The sequence below is a fragment of the Sminthopsis crassicaudata genome, chromosome 3, assembly GCF_048593235.1.
Source record: "Sminthopsis crassicaudata isolate SCR6 chromosome 3, ASM4859323v1, whole genome shotgun sequence".
NCBI lineage: Eukaryota > Metazoa > Chordata > Mammalia > Dasyuromorphia > Dasyuridae > Sminthopsis > Sminthopsis crassicaudata.
The window spans coordinates 481,858,747-481,875,248 of record NC_133619.1 but is presented as its reverse complement, the minus strand read 5'-3'; the positions used below and the strand labels follow the sequence as shown (position 1 = coordinate 481,875,248).

General features: G+C 32.5%; 1 protein-coding gene across 2 annotated transcripts in view; it reads right to left on the bottom strand.

Moving 5' to 3' along the window:
- Nucleotides 1-1,265: 1,265 nt before the first annotated feature.
- MTMR6 (myotubularin related protein 6) overlaps nucleotides 1,266-16,502 on the bottom strand; it is a 39,764-nt gene continuing 24,527 nt past the window's right edge. For both annotated transcript variants that reach the window (XM_074303636.1, XM_074303637.1), the window contains 6 exons: nucleotides 13,312-13,437; nucleotides 8,516-8,565; nucleotides 7,823-8,023; nucleotides 6,007-6,138; nucleotides 5,797-5,923; nucleotides 1,266-2,749 (listed from right to left, as the gene is read on the bottom strand). In XM_074303636.1, the coding sequence (XP_074159737.1) occupies nucleotides 2,486-2,749; nucleotides 5,797-5,923; nucleotides 6,007-6,138; nucleotides 7,823-8,023; nucleotides 8,516-8,565; nucleotides 13,312-13,437 (900 nt within the window). In that variant the 3' untranslated portion in view covers nucleotides 1,266-2,485. The remainder of the gene's footprint in view (nucleotides 2,750-5,796; nucleotides 5,924-6,006; nucleotides 6,139-7,822; nucleotides 8,024-8,515; nucleotides 8,566-13,311; nucleotides 13,438-16,502) is intronic.

The window sequence follows — 16,502 nt, the reverse complement described above, 5'->3', positions numbered from 1 at the left end:
TTTTCCTTTTTTTTTTTTTTTTTAATCCAATCTTTCTCTCCAAAAAGGAATTAATCTGCATATCCACTTTGGATATTTTTAAATGAAATTTTTAAACAAGTATATACTGAGTGAAAAAATTAATAGTGCTAAAATCTAGGTCCATACCTTTTGATTCCGGCCTTTAAGGGGAGTTTTACCCCTTTGAACTTCTGGGGAGGAGCTTACATGTTTAATCATTATAATCAATAAAAGTGAAGAGAATCTCAACAGATTCTTCCTGATTTTTTTAACTGGCTCTTTTTATTTCTTATGCATAGGAAAAAGGGAATAGCACAGACTGGCACTTTATTTAAAAAAAAAAAAAAAAAAAAAAAAGAGATTTCAAAATAGAAGCTATACATTTAATTAACTCTATATAATATATATGAAATAATATATATGTTATGATTCCCATACACATGGAATGTAAAGATAATTTTACAAGACATATACACAATTTCATTTTTACCAACATTTACTTTGTAGGACACTGTGAATGCTAAGTGATTTGTGTGTATATACTGTCTATTTAAAGATTAAAACAATAAACCAGCTAAATACAAGAAATTTGCCATCAAAGACTTCAATATCCAGCAAGTAACAAGGCACCAAAGTTTCCCTGTATTAATGAATACAAAAATGATTATGCTCCCTGTCCTGATGCTTGTAGTTAGAAGGGAGAGAACATTGCTAACAGACAAATTGAACATATAACATTTTTTGCTAGTATTTATAAAGGAGTATTATTCTTCTTATTTAGTATGCTCTGGAAAGTCATTTAGGGATTACATAATAAACTCTTCTATAAAGTAAGGCTTTTTTCTTTTTGAAAAACTTTAATGCTTCTGAAAGATCAAAATTTATCAAACAGATTTGGGAGTAGGACAGAGCATGAGGTTTCCTATATAGCTTTCCCAACACTCATTCTTAAATTGTGCTACCCAAGTTACTCTGATTTAGAGCACATTAATTAGCTGATATTGGCAATTGTGTGTGATCGTACTTTCTTGGAAGCCTGAAGTAAATCTACAAAAGTGGACAAATGATAACTCAAAACTCTTTTTTTTTTCCACGTAGTGATAAGGTACATATTGTGAGAACCATAACCAGATGCTAATTTTTGTGCTTATACTACTATTCAAAATAAGGCATCCACCATTTGTTAGTAGTACAGTTTTGAAAACTGCTTTACCTTTTTACTAGGGAAACAGTGATGATTATATGAAGCATATAAAGGCTAGGAATAGAGGAGACTAAAAGAGAAATTTATTTTAGCTGTGAATGAGCTCTTATAAAACTTGCCAAACAAATCTTTCAAGATATGTTATTAAAAGTCTTTCCTATTGTTTCCCCTCTCCTTATTAAAAAGAGAAGGAAAAATATCCTATGCTCAAGTGAATTATTTTTTGAAAATAGCACTTTTAACAAAAACTTAAGCTACCTGCTCCTCTTATTTTGTTGTTAAAAGGTTTTATTTTAACTAAGACAAACTAAGGATAACAGAACATGAGGGATAAGGCCTTTCTTCAATGACAGTCTATGATGTTTTTCATTATTTCTTTAAAGAATAAAATGCATTATAGGGTGTTATTGTTTGGGGCTCTTTATACTTCACACATTGTTACCAAAAGAAGAAACTTCACCACAGCAAACTGATAATTCATGAAATGCAATAATTGATATATACAAGCCACAGTCTTAAATATCCTGGCACATGCACTTGAAATCAATAAATCTATACATGTAAATGATCTAAAGTGGGTAATATATAAAAAAAGGAATGGAAAAATTTTCAAGTTTTACTAATTTTAGATTTAACGTATTTGTAATTCTCAAAATTACTCAGACCATGAGATTCTTACAATATTCTATATTCATATGAAAATTCTTAACAAGGCTAGTATTGCCCTCCACTCCCCATTCATATATATAAGATATAAAAATTAAAAGGGAAGACAGCTTAAAATTTGTATTAAGGCCTGTTTCAGAATATTTAACATGGTACTTCAACTTTAAACATCAATATTTACCAAATTCTGTAGGAATCTATTTTTTGTGGATAAGTAAATGTATCATTTCAATTACAGAGTAAATAAAAGATCATTTTGTTGACTTTTTTCCCCCAATTAAAATTAAGGTAATTCATGTTCACAGGAACATAGAATCATCTAGTTATAATAAACATAAACATCATAAACATCAATTTTCAAGGCTACAGTGCCAATTGCATTTTTATTAACATCTCTCAAATAGTGCTCATTTCTTTTTATCACAAATGTCATCCCTTTCTAAAAATGAAATCAGACTGACTTATTCCCCTCACAAGAGCTATTTGCATGCTGTTCTATTCTAAAATCTAACAATAGATAAATTAGCTTTTGGTCATGCAGCACAGACCATCCTTTCAATAATCCATTTCTTGCAGTTCAGTCCATCCAAAAAGAAATATACTTCACTGTAATAATTAACAGGTCATCCTTGCTACTCCATACTCCAAAGTGACAACTGCAGGTTCAGTTTTGGAAAACTCTTCAGCATATTCACTATAGCGATTGTCTGCTGTGTTGCTGCCCTCTATAGTTCGAATAGCATCATTCACAGGTAGGAGGGTCTGCTCCTTCTTAAAACACAGGGAAGGTTTCAGGGCTGGAGAGTCAGGATGGATACAGTGCAAAGATTCCTTGGTGAGAACTGTATCAGTATGCCTGGTTTTCTGATGTTTGATTTTCTAAAACAAATTCAAATTTGAAGCATTACTAACTGTTAGGCCTTTTGGGTTTAAGTATTTATTATTAAGTTTAAAACTTGTAAACATTAATAAAAACAAGTTCAAATAAATAAAAGGTAATTATAAAAACTGGTTGTTTAAACACATTCTCATTAAGGTATTAAAGTGTTTTTTAATGAATTCAGCTAGACAGGACATGAAGGAAATGGTTCAATCTTATCCTTAACACATAATGCAGATATGCATCATTACCTAGAAAAATGTGCCTATGCAATATAGATTCTTGTATTTCTAAAACTTGACTTTTCATGGAAAAAAGTTTATAACAAAGAAATTAAGATACCTATTACATAAATATTCTTTATAAAGCTTTTCCTGATTTCTCCAACTGCTAGTGCCCTCAACTATTAATTTCTTTATACATACAAATGTATATCCTTATTATATACGCACTTGTATCCTTTATTAGACTATAAGTTTTTTAAGAGAAGAGATTGTTTCAGTCTCCATATTTGTATCCTCAGAAGCTAGTACAATGTCTTAGTAATAGTAAGTGCTTAGTAAAAATCTGTTCATTTTGATTGATATTTCATATGTAAAAAAGAGTAAAAGAGAACATGATTGTGGTCTAATATGAGTTAATTATGAACTATGACATAAAAAGTCTTTCTAACACTGGGTCCAACAAATATCCGATGTGCAATTTATAGTATATTCATTCCAAATCCACAACTCTTATATGATTTAACTCAATAAATATTTACTAAGTGCCAGGTACTAGGAATACAAAGACAAAAACAAAACAGTCCCTCCCCTCAAAGAGTAAGTCCATATAAAATAGTTTAAAGAGCAAGAGAATAAGGATGAGAAAATAGCCTATGATAAGAATTGACATCCAAACTGTACTCTAAAGGAAACTGGACATGTTATAAGACAAAAGTGGCAAACTTCATAAACATGCTTATCTAAACTATCCCTAATGTATATAAATATTTAGTAATGCTCTTCCCTACTATTGTTTGCTATGTTTCTATTAAGGACTTTAAACTCTTCACACTTGAGGCCAATAAACTTGACTGATTTCTTAAAAAATTCTGACAGCAAATCAAAAAAGAATGTCATCTATTTTTACAGAAAACATGAAGGGAAGTGGACTAGATGATAATATAAATTAGATAAATTTACACTTGACTGAATTTCTGGACTCATTAAGTAGCCACTAGTAATTCAGTGTCATCTTGGTTGGAAGTCTCTAGTTGAGTACACAAAGGCTCAGAGTTCAACATGTGTTATGTGTTAAAGTAATGACATGCTCATCAAAATTTCACATGATATAAGGCTGTGAGAGAGTGTTAACACATTTTATGAAAGTCAGAATACAAAAAGATCATAACAGGCTAGAGCAGGACTTCTTTAACATTTTCTGCTTTTCACCTAAGAAATTTTTATGTGACCCTGAGTATCGAGGTATACAAATCAAACAATTCCTGATAATAAATCATAATTTTACAACCTCCACATTCAGTTACATGACCACAGATGGGGTTGCAATTCACAGTTTAAGAAGCTTTGGGCTAGAGCATTGGGCTGAATCCAGGAGATTAAATTCAATAGGAATAAAACTAACTTCTTATACTTGGGTTAAAAAAAAATCAAGAGTGTCAGGAAAAGCAAGATTAGACAGTAGTTTGTCTGAAAGAGATACTAAGATTTTAATGGGCACCAAGTGCAACAATTCAAAAGTGGAATGTGGTAGCTAAAACAAACAAACAAAAAACCTAATATGGTCCAGAACAGCATTAAGAGAAGTCTAATTTCCAGAAATAAGGAAGTGATAGTCCCTCAACTCTGTCATGTCTAGATCAAACTAGATCTACAGTCAGTGCTAGATGACAGTTTAAGAAGGAAATTGGTAAGCTGGAATGTCCGGAGAAAGGAAATCAGAATAGTAGGACAGAATCCATGTCACATAGAAAAAGCTGAAAGAATTGGGGATGTTTAGTCTGGAGAAAACTAACAGGGGACATGAGCTACTTCCAAGTATTTGAGAATTCTCATCATATAGACAAGGGATTGAATTTGTTCTGTTTGGCCCCACAAAGCAAAACAAGGAAAAATAGATGGAATTTGCTAGGAGGCAAATTTTAGCTTCTTGTCATGAAGCCATTTACGAATACTTAGAACCAGTCAAAATTGGAATAAGCTGCTTTTGGAGATAGTGGGTGCCTCTTCATTAAAGATCTTTAAGCAGAGCTGATATGAATGAATGGGTTTTTTTTTTAAATATATATATTTTCAGAGAGGGGCAGCTAGGTGACACAGTGTATAGAGCACCAGCCCTGGAGTCAGGATGACCTGAATTCAAATATGGCCTCAGACACTTAACACTTCCTAGCTATGTGATTCTAGGCAAGTCACTTAACCCCAATTGCCTCAGCCAAAAAAAAAAAAAAAAAAGAAAGAAATGTATTCAGAGAGACTGGAATAGGTGTCCAGTGAAGTCCCTTCCAATTAAAATGCTATAATTCTATTCACTTTCCTTAGATTTGAAAGAAAGAAAAGAAAAAATATTTCTCAGAAGATAAACTGAGCCTTTCAATTGTTTGAATTCCTTCAGACTCACCTTCTGTAATACTGACATCTTCTCTTTTGCTACCTTTTGATGCCCTTATCCTGTGAGTCATTAATTTCCACTGAAGCATCAACCTCTAGGGAAAATATTTGAGAGATTGGGCAAATCTATGTGAAATGGTCTCCAAAGGAAAGTGTCTGGGAAAAGTCCTTCTTGAAGAGTGATAGATCAACCAGATTTTCTCCAAAAGTCCCCTTTAGTTTTTCCTGATTTTAACAATCAACATTCTCTGTTTCTCAACTACTTAATAAGGCCCAAAAGATGAAATAACTATATAAATGATATAAACTACCTTTGTTAAAAAAAAAAAAAAAAAAAAAAAAAAAGTGAAAGAGATTGGTCTGTGATAATACTATTGACTTAAAGAACTGAACTTAATCATTCAAATTAATATTATGTATTTCAGAATACTCACAGATTCTAGTTCTTTAATTTCTTTTTCCAGTTGTTTATTTTGATCATTCATATTCATAATCAGCTTAAATACAGACTGCCTAGGATGCATTGTTCGGTCAAACTGATGGTACATATTCCTCCAAAACCTCAAAGGAAAGAAAATACAATTATCTTAATAGATTGTCTTCATAGGAAAAGATTATGTAGATGCTCAGGCAAGACTACTTACTTAAAGTTGAAAGGCACTGTATTAGGCTCCAGTACTGTAAATTTCTGAGAACTGGGAGTGTAGAAAGGATTTAAGTACTTTTCTTGGTCATCCAAAAGAAAGGGCCACAAGGAATAAGTCTTCTCTCTCAACCTAATCAAACATAATCAGAATGAGAAAGTTCTCAAAGTAAATAAAAGACACACCATTCAAACTCATTTTAGTTCAATATTGTAATTTTTACTCTTCTATACTTACTACAAATATAAATACAAAGCAAACCCTATATGACTTAAGGGCACTAAGTGAAAATAAGAACATTATTAAGCCCACTCTGCACCTAAGTTTTAATTAACTCAATAAATTAGAACTCCTGGAGTTTTGTCCCATTCTGTCCTTTTTATCTCTATTATCCAATCTGTCATCAAGAAATATAAATTACCTCTTTAAATATTTCAGTTTCTATTTAAATATTTAACTTTCTCCTTAATCTCCATTCCCACTGCCACAAACTTAAGTACAGATCTCTGTCATTTCACACATAGGTTTAATGCTGGAGATTCCTTGCAAGGCACTGGCAATTCTCCTCCAATCATTCCTTTAGCAAATTATTTCCCAAAACTTTTTATATGTGAAGCACTGTGCTGAATGTAAAGGGTGAGATACTAGGGCAGTGCTGCTAGGCACAGCACTTCCCCATTCAGGAACCTCTAATCATTTCCTACTGCTTACATGGAGGTTAAAATGTTTCTGTATCACTTTCAAGGTCCTCCACAGAACCTCTTTATATAATTCCCCGGTACTATCAACTTCATTAATTAAATTACTATACCTAAAATATTGCTTAAGAACAGGAGATTTATACTGGAGAAGAAACAAGTTCCTCCTACAAGGTGACACATTCGAGGAGTGAGAAAGAAATCCTCAAGGTTAGAAGAGTAAGAAAGTGAGTTAAAACAAGTTTCTAGTTTAAACTTTACTACTAAGTAGAGGTATGAGTCTCTACAAATTACAAGATTTCTGTGCCTGTTTTCAAGTATAAAATATGGAAATCAAACTGGGTAAACTGTCAGACTTAAAATTACATATTTCTACACAGTGATTCCTAAAACAATCTGTGATTATTATAATGGCTAAAAATCCTCAAATATTTCTAATTTTATTTTTATTTTATGAAATTATTTACTGGGAATTATAAGAAACCATTTTCTTATATTTTAATTAATAGTTCAAAGTTTTATCAAATTTTCTTTCCTCCCCCAATCTAGTCCATTAATTTCATCAGAGTATGCAACTTCCAGTACGAAAACTCTCATCACTCATGAAAAACAGTAACTCATTTATATAAATCAAAGCTTCTTAAATTTTTTCCACTTGTGACCCCTTTTCATTCAAGAAATTTTTATGCATATATATAGATATATATAGATATATACACACATGTAAATATGTATAGAAATCAAATATTTGCTGATAATAAATCATAAATAAATTTATTTTAAAACATCCTTTGATATACATATAATTTTACCACTTATTAAAGATGAAAACAAATTTGCATACTAATGAAATAGATTTGACATCTCTTACTGTTGCTAAATTTTTGCAACTCCCACTTTTAGTTATGAGACCCACAGTTTAAGAAGTTTTGGTATAGAGAAGATGCTTGGGATTTGAGAAATTAAGTGATTTGCCCTTGGCCACACAGAGCAAAGACTTGAAACAAGATTTTTGTAAATCTAAGTCCAGGTCTCTTTCTATCTCACAATAATTCTGTGCTTATCAGTCCTCAACTTGCTAGATTTTTTAAAAACCCATTTAAAATAAATAATCTTACTTGAGATCTTCTCTTTCTTTTTGACAATTCCCAAGGAAGTTTCCAAACTGGCATGAATGGACATGCTCATGGATCTGAAGAAGAAATGCTTCATTGTATTCAAAAGCTTGTGGAAATTGTTCTGTCAAATGCCATACACATTCCAAAAACTGAGTAAACACTGGTGAAACTTCCTTCGGGTCACCATCCAAATGTCCACACCTATATAAGTCCCCCAAAGCCAAAAGTTTTTAAAATGTATGTGAAAGAATTTAATTAATTAAGTATTATGTAAACTACATACAAAAAAAAGTCCAAATATTTTTGTTGTGTTGGCAAATGAGAACTGGAATTAATTTGCTTATAATAAGGTATATACATTTAATAGCCAGCCTTGCAAATTCATTTCAACCATGACAGACTAAAATGTCTGCTGCATTCAGTATTGAACACTAAAACTTGTACTAAATAATTGAGTTACTGTTATTTACATATCATCCAACTAGCCATTAAAATAAATACATTTAGAGAATTGAGAGCAATTTATTCTGGTAGGAAATATATAAGCTTTCTTGTAAGGAATAACATAATTTATAATAATAGCACAGTTATTTCAAGTGCTTTCTGTCATTAGGCAGAATTCAAGTCAAATAAATTATACAACGTTTTAATACTAAAATCATCAATTATACAAATTGTACAACTGTTCTATACCTATCTGAAAATTTGTGTCCAAAGGAGATCCAGTCTTTCTCTATCAAAACCTAGAAGAAAAATAAATTACCAAGTGATTTCCAAAAACTGCTTTTCAATCTGTTCTGAAGATCAAAAGGCATCTTTCCTAAATAGTTATTAAAAAATGTCAAATTCTAGTATTTTCCTAACTATAACATTTTCTTTTCCCATATCTAACACAATACTAACAAGAAAAAACTATTGCCGCTATTGATGAAAAACAATTAGTTTCCTATTATTCTTTAATAATGCAGCAGCTATCATTAACACAACAAAGGCAGCTTAAAAACACTGTTAAGAAATTATTTTTTAACAGTACACCTTAACAATGAATCCAGAAGTCAGTGTCAACTAACTAGCTGAATCCCATTGTGTTGACTATAAACTTTAAAAGGCTTTACAAAAGAAAAACTGCTGTCTTTGTTCAAGGAATTTTTTAGGCTAAAAAATAAAAAGAAACACAAACCCAAATTTACACAAAATTGTAATGAATTGGATTTTTATAAGTATTATGAATAAGTCAGGTTTTTTAGAAGATTCACAGAGAAGGTGGATTTAAAAGTTTTAAAGTATACTATATATATATATATATATATATATATATATATATAAAATACATATAAAGTATTTAAAGTATATAGGAATGAGGATAATAAGAAGACACCTAGCTTCTCTTGTTGAAGTCAAGTTAACTTGGCCTAAGTACATTCCATCCTCTAATTCTAAGAGAAAAAAAAAAAAAAAAGCTGATGTGATTGATGAATTACTATTAGTAATATTTCAAAGACCATGAAAAATGAGAGCAATACCACAAGACTGGGAAAAAAGGGACATAATGTCCCAATTTTCAAAAAAAAAATAAGAGAATAAAACCTGCATATTATAAGTCAGTAAACTTGACTTTTGATTTCCTGGGTGAAATGATTTTTAATAAGCAATATCGAGCGGAGATTCAGAGATTCCCTCTTCTTCCAAAGTCTAAACTTTAAGTTCTGTTTTTTGGAAGGACTTTACTAATAAGATTGCATTGACTCTATTCTGGGTCAGACTCCACCCAATTTAGCAAGAAATTTAATCTAGGATGGGCAAGTCATATTGATCTACTCAAGTTTAGACAGAGACAGATCCTTTTGTCTTGACAGCCCAAGGTTAAATAAAGGTAATCTGAGCAGAAATAATTAAGATTCACTCTCAGCCCTTCTTTGAACACCTCAGGACAAATAAACTGTGTTGACCTAAGAAATAACCTTCTGGCCTTATTAATTTATACTAATTTTAGTAAAGCTTTTAATAAAATACAGCATTCTATGAAGAAGATGGAAAGATGATTAGATGATCATAAAATCAGATTCAGAGCACATTACATGGCAGTCCTCAAATAGTAGTTGGTAATGGTTCAATGTCAACATAGAGGGCCTTTAGAGGAGTACCTTAGGCATCTGGGCTTGGCCCTGCACTGTTTACCATTTTTATCAGTAAAGGTATAGATTTTGTGGATAATACAAAATTTGAAGAAAAGAAAATAAATGGAGTGTGACAAATATAAGCATCGGGATCCAAAAGGATCTCAAAACACCAGAGCATCTAATAAGATGAAATTCAACAAGCTTTTATCCTTAGAGAGAAAAATAAAAGGTTAGAGAGTAATTATTCTGAAAAATATCTGGGGGTTTTAGTGGACTAAAAACTTAAGAAGCTAATAAGATCTTGATTACATTAAGAGTGGCAAAGCTTAAAATAATAGAATTGTATCCCATTGCATTCTGCCCTTAGGAACTCCCATTTGTGCTCAACTCTGGGTTCCATATTTTTAAAAGGACACCCAATAAGGTGGTAATTATTCAGAAAGGGCAACCATAACAGTAAACAGCTTGAACCTACATCATATAGAATCAGTTGATGGAATGTAGGGTATTGAGCCTATATTAAAAAAGACTTGAGGGATATGCATACTGTCTTTAAGAATTTAAAGTGCTTTGGTCAAAGCATATGAACAGGCAATTTCCATGCAAAGAAATCAAAGATATTTATAGGCATGGGGGGGAGGGGGGAAATGATCTAACTATTGATGAGAGAAATTTTTTTAAAAGTTGGGTTTTTGGGTTTTTGTTTGTTTTTTTTTGGGGGGGGAGGTTGAAGCAATTGGGGTTAAGTGACTTGTCCCGGGTCACACAGCTAGTAAGTGCTATGTATCTGAGGCCAAATTTGAACTCAGGTCCTGACAAGAAATATAATTTAAAACAACTCTGAAGTATCACCTCACAGCTATCAGATTGGATAAAATGAGAGAAAAGAAAAATAACAAACGTTGGAAGGGGATGTGAGAAAACTGGAACACTATTGTACTGCTGGTGGAGTTGTGAACTAATTCAACAATTCTGGAGAGCAATTTGGAACTATGCACAAAGGGCTAAAAACCTCACATACCCTTTGAGCCAGCTACTATTACTAGCTTGATAACTCAAAAAGATTTTTTAAAAGACAGGGGAGAGTGAAAGATCATATTTATAGTTGTTCATTATGTGGTGGCAAAGAATTGGAAAATGTGGGGTGCCAATCTATTGAGGAATGGTTGAACAAGTTGTAGTATATTTGTGATGGAATATTATTGAGCTATAGAAATGAGGAGGAAGATGCTTTCAGAACAATCTAGAAAGACTGATGATGAACTGATTGATGTACACTGAAATGACAGAACCAGGAGAACACTGGTAATAGTAACATCAATATTTCATGATGATCAAGTGAATGACTTAGCTATTCTCAGCAACACAGTGATCTAAGACAATTCCAAAGGACTTATGGAATTTAAATGAAGATCAAAGCATACTAACTTTTATCTTTTTTGTTTTTTTGTTTGGCTTGTTAGGTCTATATTTTCTTTCACAAGATGAACAATGTTTTGTATTCGTGCACATATAAAATCTGTATCAAATTACTTGCCATCTCAAGGAGGTCCCGGAAGGAAAAAAAGGAAAGAAAGAATTTGGAATTGAAAATTGTAAAAGATAAATGTAAAAAATTGTTTTCATACATATATAACTGGTAAAAAATTAAATTAAAAAAAAAAAAAGAATGTAAAGTACTATCATGTCAAGGAAAGATTTATTTGTTCTGTTTAATCCAAGAAAGTGGAAGTACAAGTAAAAAGATAGAAATTGCAAAGATGTTAATTTATCCTCAATATCAGGGCAAAGTTCCTAACAATTAGAATTCTCCTAAAGTGATACAGCTTGCCTTGGTAAATGGTGAGTTCCCCTCCTTGAATGTCTTCAAGTAGACACTGTATAATCTCTTGTTAGATATGCCATAGTGGGGCTTTCTTTTGTGTACTGGTTGGACTAGATTAGCAGTTGAGGACTGAGCACTTGGATGGTGCAAAGGATAAAATGCTGAATTGGGAAGAAGAAAGACAGATAAGCAGGGGGGTTTCTAGAAAGTTCAAATCTATCTTCAGATACTTTCTAGCTGTTGTGATTCTGGACAAATCATACAATCTGTCTGCCTCAGTATCCTCATCTGTAAAATAGGGACAGTAAGAGCACCCCTCACAGGATTGTTGTTTATAAAGTATTTAGCATGGTGTTTTGCACACAGTAGGAATTTAATAAATACTTATTCCCTTCTAACTCTCAGATATTATGATTCCATAATTATTTGTGTAAAATGAATTCGTTAACTTTGAAAAATATTACTGTTGCAAACAAACTGTGAGATAAATAAAGACATTCAACATCACAAAGAAGGTAAGTAGCACAGCCAAAACTCAAATATAAGTTCTTGACTATACAAGTTTTTAAATAGTTGAACTTTCAGTTCAGTTGAACTCATTATGCCAAGAAACTGGCTTCTGAAATTCTCAGACACAAATTTCACAGTATAATAGTTCACATTTAAATAATTCAAAATAATAGTCATATGTACAGAAACACAAAATCTCAGAGATGTGAAAGACTTCAGAGGTCATCCAATCTACTTATATTTGAATAAGAATTGCTCTATGCCATCTTCAGCAGTTGGTCGCCCAGGCTTCCAATGAACTCTTCAAGAGAGAAAGAACTCACCACCTCCTAGGACAATCCATTTAATTTTTGGATAGCTCTATTAATAAGTTAGCTTGCCTTTAAATTGCTCCCCAAATCTGATTCTTTGCAGCCCCCCAATTTGCTCTAGTGCTGCTCTTTAGGTGAAATCACAAAGTCCAACCCTTTTGCTGCAAGACAGTTCTCCAAATACTTGAATGAGGTTATCAACAAATCCCCTTCTAAGTCTTTTGTTTTTCTCCAGGATAAATATCCCCAGTTCCTTCAACTAATTTTCATATGGCATGTTCTCAAAGCCCTTAACTATTCTAATTACTGTACTACAGAGATCTTTCAACTTGTCAATTTAAGTACTAAAATATGGAACACAAAATTGAACACAATACTTACTCTGACCAGAGCAAAGCACAGCAGGACTATTACACTCTTATCTTAACTTCCTGACATGAAACAAAGTTTAGAAGATCACTAAGTAAAAACATTTTCTTAATTTGTGTTAGTTGTTGTCAGGTTTAATCACTTTTTGTTAAAAGATGCCAATTTGTAATCTTTTATACGTAATTTTAACCGAGGAATAAGAAAAACAATTTTAAAAGTATAGTACTTGTAAGAAGATTTAAAAGAAAATTCTAGTACATTCTTCATAAATTTTACAAAGTCACAAAATTGCATTTTATACAGATTATGCTACCAATGGGAAACCTTCAAACTAAATGTCAAATAAATCCTCACCATGAATCCTTTGATTGTTCTATAATAGGAATCCAATAAGAGAGTTCCAAGGGAACAAACTTGCGAAGTCCTGTCCCAACCATCAGAACAATGTACCAGCACACTTGCACTTTCATCCACTATTGCCTGAAAAAAACAAAGCATTTGTGTATACACAAGAAAACGTTTTAGTTAAATAAGTAACTCTATTAATTAAAAATCTACATAATCTCTAATAGCAGGTAATATTTGAATATGAAAAGATAATATTTGTCACAATGTTCTATGTTGAATTCATTTAGAAAATGTTCCTTGCTAGGATAATATAAATTAGATCCTAAAAAAGTGCAATCTCTAGGGAACATACCATAAATATAACTTGTATTTCTAAAAACTGAATAAAAGTAAATGTTTCTTTAAAGATGAGGCTTATTAAAAGTTATTTTAGAAAGAAAAGGACTGAAAAAGAGAACTAGTAAAATTCAGAAGTCAAGTATCAGACATAACTTCAGCTTCTAAAAAGTTTAATACTGAAAACAAATATCTTCACATTTTTCAACTATAACCTAAAAGGGTCAAAAAATATTCAGAAGAGCTAATGAATTATTCAATCAGCAAGTACTGATTAAACTGCTTATTATGTGTCATGAAATAAGCTAAGGGCTAGGGATACAAAGACAAAAAAGAAAAAGTACCTGATCTCAAGGAGCTTTTATAATCTAGCCATGGAAGACACAAAACTGGTATCAAGGTGAGTAGGGGGTGAAGGGACAAGGAACCAGTTCATGTAGAAGTGGTGCTTGAGATATTCCTTGAAGGAAATTAGAATTCTAAAAGTTGGAGAGGAGTGCATTCCAAGTATGGGACATAGTCATGGCAAAGACATGGAGAGAGGAGGTGGAAAACTATCAGGAAAAATAAGAAAGTAACTAAGGCTGGGCAATAACAAGCATCAAAGGGAATAACACATAATAAGGTTGAAAAGATATGTTAAAGACCAGACAATGATCAGTATTAAATACCAAAGAGGAGTTTTTATTTGATCCTAGAAATATTATGGAGGCAATGGACTCTATTAAAGTAGGGAACAATATGATCTTATCTGTTGTTTGGTTGTTTCAATCATGTCTGAGTTCTCATGACCACTTGTGGGATTTTCATGGAAGAAATAATGAAGTGATTTGTCATTTCTTTCTCCAGCTCATTTTACAAATGAGGAAACTGAGGCAAACAGAGCTGTCTTGACTAGTAAATAGTCTACTAGTAAGTGTCTGAGGCTGGAATGAGATAAGCCTTCCTGATTTCAAGCCCCGTGCCCTTTTCTACTTTGCTATGTAATTGCTCAGGTCATCTCTCTACTTAAGGAAAATCACTCACAGCATATGAAACATGCATTGGAGTGAGGAGAAATGTGAGGCAGGAAGATCAATTAGGAGCCGTTAAAATAGTTCAGAGAGGAGGTGATGAGAACCTGAACTACAGTGGCAGTTACATGAGTTAAGTTTTAGATACAAGCAATATTGTAGAAATAGAAACAAGATTAGAAACTGATTAGAAATAGGGGGTAAATAAAAACAAAGAATCAAAATTAGAACCTTGGTAACTAGAAGTACTATATCATCAACAGAAATAGGGAATTTTGGAAGAAGAATATGACCAAAATGAAAAATAATGAGTAACATTTTGCTTAAGACATCCCATAGATATCAGAATTTTCAAAAGATAGATGGTGATGTAGGCCTAAAGCTCAGAAAGAGAACAGGACTGAATAAACAGTGAACTCAGATTCATCAGCCTAGAGCTAAGGAGAGATGAGAGAGACACAGAGACAGAGACAAAGAAAGAGGAAGACAGAAAGAGAGAGAGAGAGAGAGAGAGAGAGAGAGAGAGAGAGAGAGAGAGAGAGAGAGAGAGAGAGAGAGAGAGAGAGAGAGAGAAGAAAGGAGGAAGGGAGATAAAGAGGGAGAGGGAGGAGGGGGAGAACACTCAAGACAATACCTTGGGATTCCCATTTTTGTTTCACTTGTAATTTGTTTCACTTTGTAATTCCATTTGAAGTTTTCTTGGCAGAAATATTAGAGAAGTTTGTCATTTCCTTCTCCAGCCACATTTTAAGGCAAACAGGTTAAATGAACTGGCCAAGGTACAGAGCTAGGAAGTGTCTGAGGCTGGATTTGAAAATCAAGTCTTCCTGACTCCAGGCCCAGTATTCTATTCACTGTACTTGACAACTGCTCACATATCTAGTTAAGAGGGCATAAAATAGATGATAATTCAACAAAGGAAACTGAGACAGAGTAGTAAACCACAAAAGAACAATGCCACAAAAACCCAGAGAGAAGAGAGTCTGCAGGAAGGGAAAAAGGTGGGTAACATATACTATAGAGAAGTTAAGAAGGATGATTAAGAAAAAGCCATCATCTTTTTAACAATGAGATAACTGAGGCTAGTTCCAATGATCTTGTGATGAAGAGGGACAATCTATGGTCAGAGATAGAATTGTGGGAGCTAAGTGTGGATCACAACATAGTATTTTAACTTTTTTTGTTGTTCTTTGCTTGAATTTTGTTTTCTTTCTCATTTTTTTCTTTTTGATCTGATTTTTCTTGTGCAGCAAGACAACTGTATAAATATGTATACATATATTAGATTTAACATTTTATATATATGTGTGTGTGTGTGTGTATATATATATATACATATATATATATATATATTTTTTTTTTTTTTTAATTTTTTTTTTTTTGGCTGAGGCACATGGGGTTAAGTGACTTGCCCAGGGTCTGAGGCCAAATTTGAACTCAGGTCCTCCTCCTGACTTCAGGGCTGGTATTCTACCCATTGCGCCACCTAGCTGCCCCCATTTTTCACTATTTCAAGAATTGTAAAAAATGTTCTACAAAGAACCTTACTATGGGAATAGAGAAGACCAGGGTTCATCTTCAGAGAAGGATACTGAAGTTTAAAAAAAGCCTCTTCTACCCCAAAGAATTATGTTAAATGTCTACCTGCCCAGAGAGAATTTATAGAACTCAAAAAAGACTTTAAAAATCCAATGAGAAAGAATGAGGAAAAAATAAAAAATAAAAGCCAGGAAAAACAAGAAGATTATGAAAAAAGTTAATCCACTAGAAAAGATACAGTCTTAAAGAAGAAAATAATTCTTTGAAAATTAGAATTAGACAAGAGGAAGCCAGTGAAGCTACAAGAGA